Below are 17,718 nucleotides of genomic sequence, written 5' to 3'. Positions count from 1 at the left end.
AGGAGTTCTCTTAGCTCCAGAGGCAACAATGACTCCAAATAACTTAGCTGTATGACCATTCTTCCTCAGCCCCAGTGGTTAGGTGTATACAGGCATCTTTACTCATTTGCGTCTATTTGCTCCCTTTGTATTAGTAACAATGACCTCCCAAAAAATAGCTTATAGTAAGTAGATCATATCCAGGCTCCAGAGGTATCTAGGTACCACCTCCTGCTTTTCCCTTATGGTTTTCACACTGGGCTGCAACCATCCAATGCAAGGTGCCACTGGGCAAGTGAGGGAGGGAGGGAAGTGGCAAAGTTGGGAACACACAACTTAATTAATGATGGGATTGTCGGTCACTTCGATGTCAGGCCCCACATCTACACACCATGCACTGGCATTGATCTCGCCCTGCCCACTCGGCCCAGAAAGGCAGTGAGAGTGCCTCTTCTGACGCTGAGACACCACATCAGTCTTGGTCGCCATCAGACGACTCTTCTTCTGCCTCTTCCAGCCACTGGATAAACTTCTGGAGCTGCAGAGAGAACGAAGCGTAATTGGGTAAGAAGGGACAAAGACCAGACGCTGGGACCGCTCAACGACACTGTGTCAGCGAGCACCACGCTACCATGCACGAGAAGAAAGTGTGTTTCAAGGAGACACTGAAACAGAGGAAGATCGGCGGAGAGAGAGACAGAAGGTTAGATGAAAAGCAACTGGGATGCCATGGACAAACCCAGACTGGTTGGATTCCTGAGGGAGATGCCTCCAGTTGGACAATCCCCACAACACTCGGCAAAAAGACAAAAGTTTCAGAGTTTTTCAGAGCTTGAGGGAGAAGAGATGACAGCTGCACCTGAGATGTGTTAGGAAAACTCTGCTGGGAAAAACCTACTCCCTGAGAAACGGATATAATGAAGGCAGCTCATTTTACCTTTCAGCTGGGCTCGAGTAAGCAGCTGAAAGCACTGCTGACCTACGCCAAGAGCTGACTTTGCAAAGGTTTTCAACAAAGTTGGAGTTCTTCAGACATGGCTTTTTTCCCCTGCTCCTCTTCCAGATTCAGGGAGGAGGACTGGAACAGGGCTCAGCCAAACTGCAGCACAAAGTTCTGCCTGATGGAGAGGGGAAGCTCATACGCTCCTTGCAACACAAGCCAAACGAAACCACTCAGTACAGCAAACGCTTAGAAATACATGTGAAGGGACTGGTGAGCCAGGAATGAAAGCTTCAAAGGAATTGCATGGGGCCAGCACACAGGGCATTGGCCTAAATCCCATTTCAAATGGGTGTTGGCTTAGAGAAGCTGTGCTGCTACTCCAGAAAGTGCCGGCCTCGTGCTAGAGAGCCCAGGAAAAACAACCTCCATCTCCTACTACCTTCATTCCTCATCCAAACAGGATGACAGTGGCAGAACGTACAGAAATATCTGTTCTGGACAATGAAATGGTGTTGCTGAGTGTTTGAGGCACTGGTGCATTACTGGCCTACCACCTGATGGCAGCTGCTCCTCAGAAGGTGACAGTGGCACTGAACTCCAAGGTTTTTTAGCAGCTGCTGTCTCACTCTCTCCCCTGCCACCTCTTCAAACACCTTTGGGACTTACCCGCTGGTTTTTACGAAGCTGCTTTCCCTTGTCAGACGTGTCCCGCAAAGAGAACCAATTGAGAATTACATCTTCTTCCAGAATTTCCAGCTGGTAAAATGTCATCAACACCTGCATTGATTAGAGAAGAGCAACTGGACTCTCTGTAGACTCTTTTGGGGCTAGCTCACCGCCAAATACAAAGTCTGCACATAATCTGCATCTCCCGGCTCCATCTTCCACAGAAGGCACTCAGCCTCCTTCGTTTTGCCTTTATTGTCAAAAATAACTGTGCTTCTCCTACCCAGCCTTACGTTCCTCACAGTCAGATGCTATGACATGTCATGAGTCCAAGTTCAAGCCCCATCAGCTTCAGCTCTGTGGATGCAGGGTACGACTGAGAGCTGTGGGCAACAAAGGGCCACAGAGGATGGCGGTTCAAGATGTTACTGAAGTTCTCTTTTCAAAGCATCCCTAAACCCATCCCAGAGCAGATCTAACAAGCAAATCGTACGCAGGCCCACATCCACACAACAGTGACATGTGCGGCGAGGAGCATCAATCTGCTCAGCTCTGCCCCAGGCTCCCTCCTCCTGCCAGTTCTCTTAAAAGCGCCTTATGGCAGGTGTCAAAGCGATTGGGCATTCAGCAGCTCAAGCTCTCGCCCAGCGCAGCAAGGGCAAGATGCAATCGTGCTTTCTCAGGGTGCCTTTGTGCTCACGCAGAGCAGGCACTTTGCAGTCGGTCTCCTCGCGGCAGAGCACTGACAAAGCTGGCTGCCAACTCCAAATATAAAGTGTCACTTCAATTCCCAGCCTCCAGGGAAACCCAGGCCTCTAGAACAATGGACACATGCCAAACAATTGCTGTAATCCACGGACGTTTCGGCTCACCAAACTGAAGGCTTTTGGCTCCAGTCCCAAGTGCTTTGCCATTAGCCAGAAGCACTGGTAGCAGAAGTTAGGATTATTCTTTCTTGAGGAACCAAGAATTAAGCAGGCTCTAAGAGAGCTCTTGAAAGAGACAGGGGCTTCCTGAGACACTGCTAAAGGAAAGACTTGCAATCCGAGTCAAATGCTCTCAGTGTGACAGTGCAGAAAGAACACAGGGAAAAATATTTGTGAAGGAGGGTGAGGAGGAATATACTGAAAAATCTCAAAAGCAGGGAGATAGGTAATAAGTCACATGTCAACTTCCCTTTATTCCCAGTTTCATAACTAGCTCAGCCTGAGTAAGAAATCCCACCCTTATTCCCAGCTTTGCCCGTTTTGCACTCTAAACCATTTGGCAGTTAGATCCCAGGGACCAAAGAGAGGCAAATGAAGTAAAGCTCTTCCTACAGCAAGCCTCTGGCCTTGCCTCTTCCAGCGTCGCACAGCAAGGGCATCTCGGTTAGAAGCTGCAAAATAATCGCTCCCTCCAGGCTGCGCGCTGGTAACGAACACGCGCCCTCAGCTGTGCTCCCTCGCAGGCACGGCCATACAGCTTTTTATTTTTAAAGCAATTGTTATAGATGGATTTCCTATACACCCTCTCCACTGAGACCCCCAAATTCTCTCCTCTAAACCAGACACGCCGATGATGCAAACAGGATGCGTTTCACCACGAATCTAGCAAAACCAGGTCCTCAGAGCTGGGAACGGATACTCACTTTAGCTATCGATGTGCAGAGACTGTCATGCTCCAGGAAGAATTCCTCAATGGCAAATAAGGCATTCAAGTGATCTGACGCCCGTTTTATGTAGTTCTTAAACAACGGGGTCCAGTTCTTCAACAGCTGCAGGGGGAAATACAGAAGAGTTCCTGAGTTCCATCTCTATGAGGTGGATGCGTGCTCTCAGTCCTCCTTCTCAGCTGTGCTGCTCTAAGAAACTGACCCAGGGAAGCATTTTAAGAAACCGTTCAGCTGACCACTGAATAGATTTGCCCCACTCTGTCCACGAAACAGATGCTATTGAGTCTCACGTGTGCAGGCAGGACCTGCTTTTACTAAGCAGCTTTGAGGATATCCATTAGATTCCTTGGTTTTGTCTCTCGGGATGGAATAGTAGATTATCACAATAAGTGTGTTTAACAGTACTCATGGAAAATCACAGCAGACCGATAAGGATAGGTACAAAGGTGCAACTCAAACCTTCCCCCACAGAACTGCCGACACCTCAGTGGAACTTTCCTTCAACGCAGAGCAAAGACGAGGAAAGAGACAAAGATAGCGCCAGGATAATTACCAGCTGAGTCGAAGTGGACAGCGCAAAATAGCCACCCCTAAAACAGGAACACGGTGGAGCAGCCCCTAAGTGCAAGTCACACGTTTGCTGTGTGCCTACAGGCTTGTTTGGATCCTGGAGGCTACTGCAGGGAATGGATGGGAAGGATGAAGGGCAAGAAGATGTTACACTATTAACTGATCTCAGTTCTCTCCTCCAAGGCTTATTTTTTATGAAATCTTTAGTTTAATATTCTGGTGCCTCTTCAAATAGTATTTTTGTCAGTCCCCCACAGCTCTTCCACTTATTGCACATATCTGGAAAGCAAGGAGCAGGGAAAGCTCTGCAAAGCTGCACAGACCGGCCTGAATCTGGGATAGTTGGTAATAAAGATATTTAGACCTTGTCCATAACAATTTCAAAAGGCATCAGAACTAGGATAAGATACAAAAATTCCTTATTGGCCACATCATGACCAGACCATCCTACAAAAACACTGTAGGAAATTAAACCAGAGTTCCACATCTTTTTAACTGGATTGATTCAACAGCAGGCATGCCTGCAACATCCCTGGCTTGTCTTTGTGGATGCAACATCCCTTAGGCGTGCCCCCTAAGGACACAGTTTTCCTGTGCCTTCAACAGTGTGTCCTTACAGAACACATCTGGTCTGTTCTGAAGGGAAACAGGTAATTCACAGGGGTTTGGGGTGCGATGAAGCAGCTCTGAGTCACCTACATTGAGGGTTCATCAGCATTATTCTGTCCAGGACAATTAAGAGGCAGTAGCCCTGCCAGAGGGAAGCCCCAGGACACGCAGCAGAGCTAGAACCCAGGCTGGCATGGACTACCAAAGGTAGGCTGTGCGAGGAAACAGCGCTCAACGGCTCTGCAGTATTACACTCCATCACTCCTTCCAGTACATTTGCTACGCAACCATGCTGGAATTTGCATGCCTCAAGCAGGAACAAAGGAGGGGATTAGTACAAACAAACTGATCTGTGCAGTAGTACATCGACTGGCTAAAGGAACAACAGCAACATCACAGAATGATCCTAATCATCATGGTATCGCCACAAAAACACTGAGGGTTGCACGGCATCTTTCCAGAAAGTATTTTAGCCTTTAGCAAATTGCTTAATCCTAAACACTCTTCCCTCCTCTACAACCAACCCCTGCATTTTTATTATCCTTTGGAATCCTTCACCTGAAACATAGTAAAGCTACTAGCAAATTCCTTCCAGGCTACGAAATATTTTTAACACCTTTCTGCTACCGCCTTTAAAATCATAAGCGGGCACAATGATTTATAAAGAGCTATAAACACTCACAACCCCAGGACTCAATCCCATATGCCTGTTGCTGGGAAAGGGAGAGAAGGAAAAAAAATACACCATCTCAGGTACGGAACATGTGCAGTACTGTAACGGTAGTGGGGAAAGTAGGGCTCAGCCCCTGAGCCCCTAGTGAGCTTGTATGACCAGAGGCTGTTTTGGGAGTTTCATGAAAATCTGAACAGGGGAATTAGAAGCTTGAAATTAGTTTAGATTGAATAAAAGACTGAAAAATGTGAAAAAATACCAGAAAAAGAGCCCTATGGACAATATCATAACTTTCCAGGCTTTGCCTCTATGTGGGTAACTCCTCAAAATGATCTACAGTCTGGAGAAAGCAATCAAATTCCTCTGGCACATCGATTGATTTTTTACCAGATTTGGTCAGTGATGCTGTATCAGCTTCAAAGAGATTTGTGATCCACTTTTCTTTTGTCAGAAGGACAGTCTCGACACCAGGCCTATTTTACCCGCACCTCCAGCACAGAACACCATTGTGAAGTACCGGCAAAGCACAAGGCACAGAGCTACAATTCCAATCCGTTACACGGTAAGAGCACCCGCGCTGACCCCCATCAGTGAAAGCAGAGATCCCTTTGGTCCCTGAATAAGCAAGCCCATGTTGTGTTCATTTGCCTGTGACAAGAGCGAGGCTCCCTGACAGAAAGCTGAAGAGGCGCAGCGCACATCCCAGCTGCCAGGCAGCAGTGCAGACACTGCTACGTTGCCTCCCCCAGCTCCCTTAAGACAGCCTCACCTACACAGCCTTGTCGGGTGCTGCTTCTGTGACAAGAGCAGCACAGTCTTCAGTTTACAGGCAGCTTCAGCCACGTTTGTTCCAATCACATCGACAGGTCTAGGCAAGCTCTGCTTTTCTGTACCATCTCTGCTTTACAACTTGTACAAGAGCCGAACAAGATGCCTGACGTACACCGAACTGGCTAACTGTATTTCTCAAGCCTCCGTGTTTCATCTGAAGAATACCCACGGGCATATCCTTTACCGGATGTTTGTTTCCTAAAATCACCGCAACGCTTACGAGCTTCATGCTCACAGACCAGCACTTCAGAGCACATACTGTGGTTTCAAGTCAAACCATACATCATAACTATGGTATTCCCACAATTTCCCCTCCTGAGCTGTCTGGGATCGCTCCACCATCACTTTACACAAGCAACCCATCTTCCTTCAGCATCTCCTAGTCAGAGCTGGATGAGGATGAGAAGCCCAGAACAGATCTGTCAAGGTCAGTGGGTTTCTGACAGTCACCACTCCGAGGAGGCGAGTATCTTCCCACATGTAAACCATCACAACCAGCCTAACACCGCTATTCACCGCGGCGGTTTTAGCCACCTAGCTGTACCCTTCAGCCACGTGATTTCATTACGCACTAGCCTACACCAAGCTAACACTTGGGATTCTCAGGGCGTATTAGTAAATTAACGGAGCGTACTTTTTACTAACAGGGAACCACAAGTTGCAGAAAAGCCGCTGTTTCAGGTGTTGTACTAACACACACGTTCCGCCCCAAGAACGGGTCTCCTCTCTTTAGGGGACTGTTGGGAAATACACAGAGCTGCTGCCCAGGAACCATCGATGCCTGTTTCATAAGCCTTTGAAGGCCGACTCACGACCTCCGTTGGGGCACATCCCCACTCAAACACAGCGGGTTACTGTAACGGTGACAAACGCCACGCGTGCAATTGAACGTTAGCAGTACGCCTCAGCAGGGTGCTGCCTGCCGATTCTGGCACAGAAAGCCAGACCAACAATTCTGCACACAGTAAAAACTCCGAGGCACAAAGCTGCCCCAGAGAAGGATTCTGTAAGTAACTTCCTGGCTGTTTTTCACAAAGGAGCATCTAGAAAAACCGGCTGCCATAATGGGCAATTGGTTTGACACTGGGCTCTCTTTGATAAATCTAAGGATAATTTGCATTTCATTGCACATGCCACGCAATTCCCTTCCCAGAGAAATTCCATTTGTCCATGAGATGGGGCATGGTCACCCTGAGTATTACAGTTAGATGATTATTGCTTCTCACTAAAGGTGAGTTGATTTGCTGTCTCTGCTGTTAAACATGAGCATCAGCTTTCCAATGGTGAAATAGATATGGACAAAGTCACCCAGAGGTAAGCCCTTCAAGTACGTCCGTTGTCTTTGGCTTCTAAAGGGTTTAGGGCACACAAACAAAACATTATACATTTATCCCAAACTAGAACCTCTTCTGATTGGGTGCTGCAGTGAAGTTCTCCCATCCTACTCACTTTCAATTAGGAGCTCAATCTGGGAGACAGAACGAGATGCCATATCCTAGTTGGAAAGAAAACCCACTGTCCTACATGGCTACCAACTCCCCCCAACCTGTTGTCTACATGTACTGCTTTCCACTTAGAGTCTAACACCTGCTCTAGTGTTCTCTTCAGTCCTCCTCCTTCAAATCTCTTTCCCAGGAGAGGACATGCTATTCAAGAAAACAGTCTGGAAAAATGAACAAAAGCAAGCAGAATTTAAATAGAGTGAACAGGAAGATCTCACTAAGCCATCTGATAAACACATCAGTTCATGTAGATGTTTTCTACAGAAGGCATCTCCACACATCATGCTTACACCTATAGGAAGAATAATTAGTTTTCCACCCTTTCCCATCAACCGAAAGCACATAATTCCTTGATGAAAGGATTATGAGGATGTCTTGTGTTCTTCATTAAGTCCACCTCCTAAAAAAATTAAACTACCCCTTCCCAAACTCATGTAGACCCATTTATTCTGAAAAAAGCACCTTCATAACCTGTACAGTTTGCTGTAGCCAATTTATGTATTTGAGTTTGCAAAGAGACAAAAAAAAAATACTACAGCGGCTTCAGCTTGGATCGATAAAACCATTAAGATAAGACTGCCTGCTTTTTAAAGCAGATCCTACCCTATTTTGTCTTCCTGAAGTCAGGAAATCAAAATCGCTCTCACCCAATTATACAACCCATCTCTTCAGAGACACAACAGAACTCCATATCTTTGCTCAAAGACAACAGTATGGTGCCCTTGGCTGGAAAAAAATTGGCACCAATTACAGTATGCAGACAAGTAAGACCTTGGAAACAATCCCACTGGGAGAGGAGCGCTCCCTGCTGCCCCAGGGGCAGGGCTTATGATGGATTGGAACCGGGTTCCTGGAATGCAAGCCTTTAACAGCCCCTCTCTTTTCTCTTCTACAAGTGGTGTGCAACTACTGTCACACACTGCAGCAGAAACAACCACGGGTACTGGAGCAGAGCTCCCGATCCTACAGTCTCAGCTGAGTTCTGCTGAGCAGGTAGAGTAGTTTCAGTTCACTTTGTCTTCTATGGAAGTAAAAGAGGCTCATGAACTCAAGGAGTTCAAGTGGCTTCAGGCTTAACCAAGAAGCTTTCTCAGCCAGGAACTACCTGGGGCTCCTACACTCTAGGAGACAGGCCTAAGGAAGAGTCAAATGGAACACGACTCACAGGAAGTAAAGCTGAGAAATAGTTCTGGGAGTCCAGGTTTGCATCCAGCTGCTGCAGTGGGAACTCCAGGATCACTTTACTGAGCACCTGCATCATCTCCTTCAGGCCAATATTATACGCATACCTGCAAGGAAAAAGGCAAAACCACCCCAACATTTAACACAATCTCATCTCAGACTGTGGCTTTTCACAGAGATACAACAGAAAATTTGATTTTTGTCTTCCACACTTGTTTGTTTGTTTGGCTTTCCAAATATTCAGGCAATAAAACCACCTGGCATTGCATCACTCCCTGCATAAGGCTACAAGTCCTGAACAATCTGCTACTGCAATGGAAGAAGCTGCTGCAGGGGCAGCACCCTCACATTTACTAGAGCGCTGTAGGAATACTGTTGCACAAAAGGGAAACAGGTTTATATTTGAGAAATACTAGGTAAAAGGCACTCCGCATATGTGTTCTAGACTTGCTGCTGTAAAAACAGTGGACAAGCCACACGACAGCAGAGCCCCAGCCGCAGGCAGCTGGCTGAATGTTGCAATGCACAGAGCAGCAGCCTCGGCATGAACTTACCTGCAGCCTGTGCCAAGAACTGGCTTCTGTCTTCAGTCCACAGCTACTCAACAGCAATTCAATCTCTTTTTACAGAGAGACAGGAAAAGCCTAACCACTGAGGATGCTACAGACACAACTGGCGCTCTCCGTCAACTCCTGCCATCAGCCAGTCATGAGCTCCAATCTGCATTTTATACTCTGTACTGATTAAATTAATGTGTAACAATCAAACGTGGGGATTCACATGGTTTCTCCTTCCTAGATCTGCTGTCAAACCCAACTGTTCCGCATAAGAGACAGCATCCCTGAGGGAATACTCACTTGAGGGAGTTGATTTCCAGGACCAGGTTGTCACAGGAGATGTTTTCTTCTTCGCCCCTCTGTAACGTACCCAGAACCTCATTCTGGAAAACTAACAAACAAAAGGATGGACAGCTAGACGTGAGAGGGAGAAGCACAGATTCTTCAAACTGCTCATTACTAAGGAAACTATGCCCTTAACAAAGGAAGCATTCTGACACAGATGTCTGTTAGTTCTCTGTAAGATAGCACAAACCACACCAAAGATACTTAAACCTAGTGGAATATAGTTCAAATAAAGGGGATGACCTCCTAGATATCATTGATCTATCCACACAAACCAGTACAAAGCTAGTTACCTCAGCAACCTTTTAAAATAGTTCCTAATATATTTCCACAACCTAGCTTTTCCTATTCAAATAAACCTCGTCTTCCTCTAACTAAAGATGTATATTCAAACCTATAGTTAATTGGTTTAATTTCCTTTGGGAGATAATTTAACGTGAAAAAGGTGCTTTTTTCCTCCAATTTGGCTTGAACACCTTTCAAATCCACAGCAAGCTTAACACAACAAAACAGAAAACCAAAGCATATCTGCCAAAAGAAGCAGCTCCTACAAGGACATCCAATTCTCCAGTACAATCACAGCAGTAAGCTGACCACACAGGGAACATCCACTGAACCTTCACACAATCTCTGAGTTCAGGCAATGACACTGCCGTTTAAACGGCAGTGAGACAACTCAGGGAGGTCACTCATTAAGGCCCAGTGAGTGAGAAAGATGGAGGATCTTTGTCTAGCTTCTCATCCTTGGCTGCCTCAGGTTAACATAACAGCAATACAGGAAATATTAAAGAATTCTATAGAAAATGCAGGAAGTGAGGTCAGGAAACAAACATATTCTAGACATCCACAAATTTTCCAAGATAACTAGAGAAATCAGCACAAATCTCACACTCGCTGCATTCTCTGCAGACTCACCACACTCCTTAACAGCCCACCTTTGATGTCATCTAGCTGAGGGGATGCTGACCGACTGTCTGGCTCTTCAGAACCCATGCTCAGGTCACTGTCTGACTCGCTCTCCTCCTCTGAATGCATAGCTGGGCCTGATGAAGAAGAGAAAGCGCAGCATTCAACACTCAAAAGCTGCAGCTGTCATACGCATGAGGAACCAGGTGTCTCAGGGACTTCCCAAGTCAGCAATTATCTGTCCTTGCAAGGAAGCTTCTACTTGCAGGTCCAGATGATTAGATTTGCTGCAGCTGGCAGGAGGATAATGGGACTTTTTAAGAGTCTGCAGGCAGACAACAAAGGACAGGACAGAAGCAAATGCATTCTGCGCAGACTGCTGACTCATGAGGGAGCAATGTCAGCAGACGCTGTCACTTGCAGAAGACAGACGGCAGTACCCAGAATAGCCAAAGCGTATTCCCTCTAAGGGGGAGCCTGGTATCCCACGGTGCACCATTCACAGCACAGACTAAGTCAAGGGTATAATAAACATCTTCAGCAGAGCACAGGAAGGGACAGAATCTGGTCCACCACCTGATTTCACCTCACCTTGCCTCCACACACATACACTATGTGGAGCCAGTCTGCCTCACAGAGCCCAGATCTTGCTCTGGACACAATTGTCAGCGTCCCACTCAACCAGTTTCCCCAACACAGGTCTCTGTTCATCCCTAAGTGACTACACCAAACTTTTCCTCACCCCATAGGCTTTGTCTCTGCTCTTCTTCATCCTCTTCATTCTTGTCATCTGCTTTCCAGAGATAGCCTCTGCCCTCTGAGCCTACGTCCTTTTTATTGTACCCTGAAAAAGAAACAGCGATTAGGAGGTAGGTGCATTGGATTTGCTTCCAGGCAAACCTGAAACAGACTGGTATAACCTGCATATTATTGCCCCTAAATATCCTTCATCAAGAGGGAGCTGGGATTCTGCCAGATGCACAGGGATTTCAGCTTTTATCAGCTGTCACTTGCCTTGACAAGCGACTGACCTACTCCTCCCTAGAGCAGCAACATGCAGCTGACCATGTTTAGGTCCCTCGACAAACCACGGACTGATAGAAACAGTATTTCACATGGAGAAAGTCCTTGGACACAGTCCGAGGACATAGATCTTGCAACCTGCCTTGAATGGAACATGTCTTCCACCTTCAGCTTATTGTCTCCTACAAGGCTCCTACTTGGAGAAAAATGAGCAACAGTTGAGTCTCCAAAGATTTTAATACTGGGGTTCTGAGGTACATCTCATTGTCCAACTTGAGCCGAGTATCCTTGACTGCCCTAATGAAAACACACACGTTCCAAGCTGAATGCAGCGCTAAGCTCCAGCCAGGCACTAGAGAGTCTAGACTGCAGGACAGAAAGACCCCAGAAGATGAGGGAAGGCAAAGCTCTCCGTACAGCCTGAGTGCGTGGAGCCAGAGACTCTCGTACCTTTCAGTTTCACTTTGCTTTCCTCCTTGTTCACGCCAGAATCGTCGCTGAACTGGTCATCATCCTCTTCCTCCTCATCTGGTGGGTGCAGAGAGATCACCGTGCCCTCTGCGAGAGTGATGCCAGGACCTACTACTACCTGCAAAGGTGTGCAATATATCTTAACGAAGAAATCCCTGACTGCCCCTCTGCACCTCCACCAGGACAACAGCTGCTCCAGACAAGCTGTATGCCAACAAGTGTAACTGCAGACGTCAGCACTGCTAGATCCCGTAACATACTACCCATGCCAAACCAAAGGAACAAGTGGGAGCAGGAGTCTATCCCCCACCTCCGCAGAAAGTCTTGAAGCAGCCCTGTATTCCAGAATGGTCTAATGTAAGTCTATTAACCTGCCAAGAAAGGCAGAAAGCAGAGCAGACATAAAGACAGCTCACCTGAGAGGAGAGGACACAGCGGGGCTTTAGCTTTACTTTCTCCTTCACTTCAGCTTCATCGCAGATAACAGAATGGCAGATCTCCACGTTATCCGCTATGTGTACTCCATCCCAGAGAAAAGCTCCCTCCAAAATGACTTTATCACCTGTTATACATCACCAAGCACAAATATGTTCAGCAAGACAGTTTGCTGCTCTCCCACACTGCTGAGTCCACTAACAAGCATCTTGCTGAATCCCAATGCCCATGATACATGACGGATATTAGATGAAAGGTAAAAATTGGCCTTAGAGGCCTACAGCCACTTCATACCAGAGAAGCTGTGGATGCCCCACCCCTGGATGTCTTCAAAGCCAGGCTGGATGAGGCCTTGAGCAACCTGGTCTACTGGAAGGTGTCCCTGCCCATGGCAGGGGGGTTGGAACTGGATGGTCTTTAAGGTCCCTTCCAACCCAAACCATTCTGTGATTCTAAAAGACGAGTTTGTTCTCTGTCGACTTAACAAGTTGACAGTACCAACTGACATCTTGGTTTTGCAGAAATACAACACAATGACAAAAACATTCCAGCCAAGACTAGGACAAAAAGCACCAGGCAGCTCACAAAACCAGGGACAGATGTGCCTGTTTTGCAGGATGCTGGTGGGTGATAACGCTGGATCAGTAAAGGTCATGCATTCTCCACTGCTGAAACAACTTAGCTGCATGAAGTGCCTTTTACCTTTCGACATCATTATGGTACCCTGAAAACTTTAATCTATTTCCCTCTGCTGGAAAAGCAAGCTTTTCTTCTTTCTTCCCATTAGAAATGCAGCAATACCCACCTACCCTCCCAACAGCCTGTGCCCTCGCCTGGCCAGGCCCGCACGTCTCCTGTTCTCACACTCACCTATCCTACAGTTCTGCCCAATAACGCTGTTTGTTATGGAGCAGTTGCTGCCGATGACCGTTCCCTGCCCAACGAGTACGTTCTCTTCCAGCACGCTGCCCTGGCCGAGGCTAATGTCCACCCCTCGGTAAATGTTGTGTTTAGAGTGGGTGTAACTCTGATTCTTGTCATCACTGAAGTTCATCTCGGGAGTCAAAGGATAAACCCAGCGCCGGATGATGTCAGAGCACACGGCTTCGTACATTAGCAGGTTGCATATATGGGCACCGTACTCTTCTGTCGTTACATGCATATGGATCTGGTTCCCCAGGACCTGGGAGACAGGCAGGGGTATGTCAGAGGATTCTCTAATGCCAGGTAATAGGATCTCCCTTGTAACAACCCTCTCCTTACCTCCTCATTCACCAACAGGCCACGTACAAAGTCATCCCGTGTCTGGTAGTCAAAATTGTCCGTGAAGAGCTCAGCCACCTGCCACGAACAAAATATAAGGAAACAATATAGTTAGCAGAAAACGTTGCCAGGGAAGCCAGGTAATTAATGGCTGTTCAGTGGTTCTCAGAAAGCCGCGCTACACAGTATAAAAAAGTGATGCTCTTGCCTCAATAAAGCTGTGATCTTTCTGCTAGGTGTGTTGACCTTCCCATCTCCTCCTCCTAACACAGACTACGAACAGATTGTGGTTTTCAGAGGGGGCAAAGCATTACTTTAGCATTCCACTCCCAAAGAAGTAGTAGACCAGCGTTTTCAGATGTGGAAGAGATGTCAGTGAGCCTAGGCTGGAATAACCCTCAAGGCACCCTAACAGGGTACCAGCTTGCACGTAATGACACTGTTCCATAGTGTAACCATCACCTCTGCTCCACAGATGTTACTATACTCAGTGAAATCCCTTCCTTTTCCAGAATAGTTTCATCCTACACCAAATCAGCCAGCCTACCGATGCATCCACTGTCTAGTTCCAGCTGGGCTCAGGCAGTGGATGCCACGTACACACGGGCTGCAGAGCAGCACCACGTGAGCACTCAGGCTCTCAGCTCAGTCACTAAGCACACCAGGGAGTTCTGGTTTTCCAAGCTAGTACGCTTGGGCCACACGCACTCCCTGCGCACCAGCAGGACAAAGGGAGCAATGCAGACTGAATTCCGGGCCCTCAGAAGGGCAGAGCTCACCTGTGGAGAGCAGATGCTGATATGACAATCCAGCAAGTCATGGCGCACCTCAACGTTTTCAATGGAGTTCTGGAACAGACTCTGAAGAGGAAAACATTCAGATGATCTGAGTGCCTCGTGCAGTACCAAACCCCAAAAGCCTTCTATAAGCCAGGGGCACTATTGATTGAATTATTAAACTAGCTGAAGTCCTGGAGATCAGGGAAATCTACACCAAGACACAAGCTTAACAGGCCCAGCCTGGGCACACGCAGAACTGCGTGTCAGTCAGCAGAGGCTGCCCTCATCCTTACACACTGCAGCTCTCCAAGAAAGAGCTTGTACTTCCCACAATCCCTTTTTCTCCAGGAGGCTCCTTACCTTAGGCACTGGGAGCTAGAAATGTACAAAGAACATTAATAAATCAAAATGGAACTCACAGCTTCCACACCCCCCATGGATTTTTATGGCTGTGGGTTGTGTTGTCGTTCTTTGTTTGGTTTGTTTCTTCCTTTTTGGTTTCCCACAGTGATTTGTGCTTTCATTTGAAGGTAAAAAATAATCTACTGATTACCGATTTGGGGATGAAAATGGCATATAATCAATTCTGAGTTGGAAAAAGAAAAAGTTCCATCTATCTTACTGGAGAAAGTGCCTCCACAGCCATTTACAGAGCATTTACTACATTACTAGGTGAACAGTACAGGCAGAGGTAGTAGGAGGTACTACCCCTTGCACCTGCTGTTATTCCACCCCGCTGCCACCCCACGCCAGGCTCAGTGCTCCTTCAAAACTGCTTGCGTACGACAGTGGTATATGCACCCTGATTTGGGAGCCCCTGCGACGGCACGGATCATCCACCTGCTTTGTTTCACATGGAGAAAAGGGACCAAATGGAATTGTGAGAAATAGTGGGAACTGCGCCCCATCTGCAAACTCTGAAACGAGTCCCAAGCATGTGTGTCCCTGCCCAATTTCACCCAGACTCCAGTAAAGGTTAAAGTTGAAAAGCACAGTTCCCCAGCCATCACCAAAGGAAGACCTCCTCCTTGGGGTGGGCTGCTCCACTACTGCAGCCCTTCTCCACCCGCCAGGTTCCAGACGCACCATGGGGAAGCGGAAGCGTTTCAGCCCTTGGGTTCTCTGGTAGTGAAGGACACGGTTTGTGGCACTGTCCATAGCAACAACAATGTCATCCTCCTTGCACCTGGCATGGTGACCGGGCGAGGATTCTTTGAATATCATCGTCATCACAGAAACGTTCTTTTCCATCTTACGACGCAACCTGAAAAAGAAGGGCAGAACTTTAAAATCGCTCTTCAGAGAGTTAGAGCCCAGAGCATCAGCACACCAGCTAAGCGTACGCTCTTTCAACACCTACTTGTGCTCTTCCAGGGCTTTGGTTATGTTGAAATTGGACACCACATCGCCGGTGACGAGAATGAAGTCAGAACGAACGAGGGACTTGGCATCAACGTCCCGTAGCACATCACCGAGGGAACGGTACAGGTCAGAAGTCACAAAGCGCACCGTGTTGGGAGAGGTGTGGCGACACCACTTGGATTTTCTGGAAAGAGAAAAACACATCGAGAAGGCATAAAGAGGATACTCCTACAGAACACACTAGGACACAGTGTCCCAGTGCACGCCACATCCGTAAGCGAATGCATGAGGAATCCTATTACGGCGAGCCCACTAAGGATAAACCCAGGTATGCTCATTGGCAGGTGACCTGAGGGGGGTCAGACTTTCAAAGAGTAGCTTATGGAAACTTCAAAAACCTGACTCCACTGTGAGCCAGGTTTTGATGAAGGAGAAGTGGCACACAACCCAAACTTTTTGCTCGAAAAGCAGTACCTCCGGCAGGGAAAAGACTGCATGCTTCTCTCGAGCTTGCAAACCTGCAGCATGCAGAGGCAAAGGTGCTGAGAGCGCCCTTTCCGTAGGCCGCATGGCATACCAGGGCAGGGCATAACACAAAGGGTGGTATTCTTAATCGACATGGCTACCCACAGGAAACCCCTGCTCTCACACAAGAAAAGCTAAATGCCAACATAAATGCAGTCCCAAAACACTCAACGCTTGTAATGCAGTGCACAACCACACTCCTTCAGAGGAGGAACAGTCTTTTTTGAGAAGCGCGAGGAGACAACTGTTGAAAGGGAATCTCCTGCACACAGTTTTCATCAGAAGGATCAGTGAGACCTTTGAAGCTTGTTGGAGGAGAGAAGAATCCTTTCCAAGACACAGCTGAAAAGAAGAGATTCTTACTGTAAATGCTCTTTTATCTCAGCTGACTTCCAGCAGCAGAAAACAAAGGTTTCTTCCACTCCAGTTGCTGTTAGGAACTCCAAGGTATAGTCAATCATGGCCACATTTGCCATAGGTAAGAGAGCCTAAAAAGCAAAACAAAACACACATAGATAGCTGAGCAAACACTCTGTGCCTCAACATCAGCAACAGTCCCTTCCAACTTGAGGATATGTCATCAGTAGTACCAGAAAAATAACACGAGTAACTGCTCCACCACCTCTTATCAAAAAATTTTAGAGTTGATCTAAACAGTAAGAGCTAGTTTCTGATCTTCTATAGGGGCAGATCCTTACTTCAGAGAGGAAGGCATAAAAAAAAAAAAAAAGTGAAGTTATCACACACAAAACTCTTCAAGATGACTCTCATACATGACAGAGACGGAAAACCAAATAATCTCAGAGTGCTGATTCCTTGACTCAGGCTTTAACTGCTTCAGGAAAAACCTGTCAGACACGAATAATGAAGCCACAGGAATATGAGCGTCCAGAATTAAACAAGGTAAACCAAAAAGCCAACCTGAAATGCAGTGAGTACCCTCCTGAGTTGCAATTCAAGCCACACTTTTAAACTGAGTTACTGACTCACAACTGAGTGATCTCGTACTATCTTTTAATTACCTTTTGGTGCTATTTTGTTTCAGGTCTGAGCTCGCGTGTATTATTATGACCACCACAAACATTTAATCAGCGAATGAGAATCGTTCAGGCCTAAATTCTCCAGACACACTTTCCTTTAACATACAACCTTCTGATCTGGTTAATTAAAGTGCTTTCCCCATCCATTTTCCTGCCCTTATTCTTTTAACCATTACTGCTGGCAAGAGCAAAGATTTTGTGTCTTTATCAGAAACAAGCCTGCCCAAACCCGCTGCCACTCCTGCATCAGCGACAGGCAAAAAGCCAACAGCGCAGTTTGCCTTGCCATATGGAAAAGTAAACAGCACCAACGCAGCAATTAGCTCCTCGCTGCCTCTCCAGCGGGGGATACAAACTCTCACAAGCGAGGAGAATTGGTCAGAGGTTTCCACAGCGCGGGGAA

General features: G+C 47.1%; 1 protein-coding gene across 1 annotated transcript; it reads right to left on the bottom strand.

The window, feature by feature from the left end:
* Positions 1–16,757, bottom strand: EIF2B5 (eukaryotic translation initiation factor 2B, subunit 5 epsilon, 82kDa). Its single transcript, XM_010159521.1, has 15 exons — positions 16,639–16,757; positions 15,749–15,934; positions 15,475–15,652; positions 14,389–14,469; positions 13,610–13,687; positions 13,217–13,529; positions 12,328–12,473; positions 11,891–12,029; positions 11,160–11,261; positions 10,447–10,554; positions 9,467–9,557; positions 8,593–8,716; positions 3,219–3,344; positions 1,589–1,699; positions 1–517 (listed from the first exon to the last, which is right to left on the bottom strand). The coding sequence occupies exons 1-15, from the start codon at positions 16,749–16,751 to the stop codon at positions 452–454; spliced, it is 1,962 nt and encodes a 653-aa protein (XP_010157823.1). The 5' UTR covers positions 16,752–16,757; the 3' UTR covers positions 1–451.
* Positions 16,758–17,718: the final 961 nt, after the last annotated feature.

Source organism: Eurypyga helias, unplaced genomic scaffold (assembly GCF_000690775.1).
Source record: "Eurypyga helias isolate BGI_N326 unplaced genomic scaffold, ASM69077v1 scaffold50829, whole genome shotgun sequence".
NCBI classification, from domain to species: Eukaryota; Metazoa; Chordata; class Aves; order Eurypygiformes; family Eurypygidae; genus Eurypyga; species Eurypyga helias.
Note: the sequence above shows the minus strand (reverse complement) of the source record. Positions and strands in the feature narration are given on the sequence as shown.

Coding starts and splice junctions, on each gene's coding strand:
- EIF2B5 (XM_010159521.1), bottom strand. CDS start 16,751: ATGGCAAATGTGGCCATGATTGACTATACCTTGGAGTTCCTAACAGCA. Junction 13,530..13,609: donor GCCTGTTGGTGAATGAGGAG/GTAAGGAGAGGG, acceptor CCTGTCTCCCAG/GTCCTGGGGAACCAGATCCA. Junction 10,555..11,159: donor GCAGAGACAAAGCCTATGGG/GTGAGGAAAAGT, acceptor CTTCTTCATCAG/GCCCAGCTATGCATTCAGAG.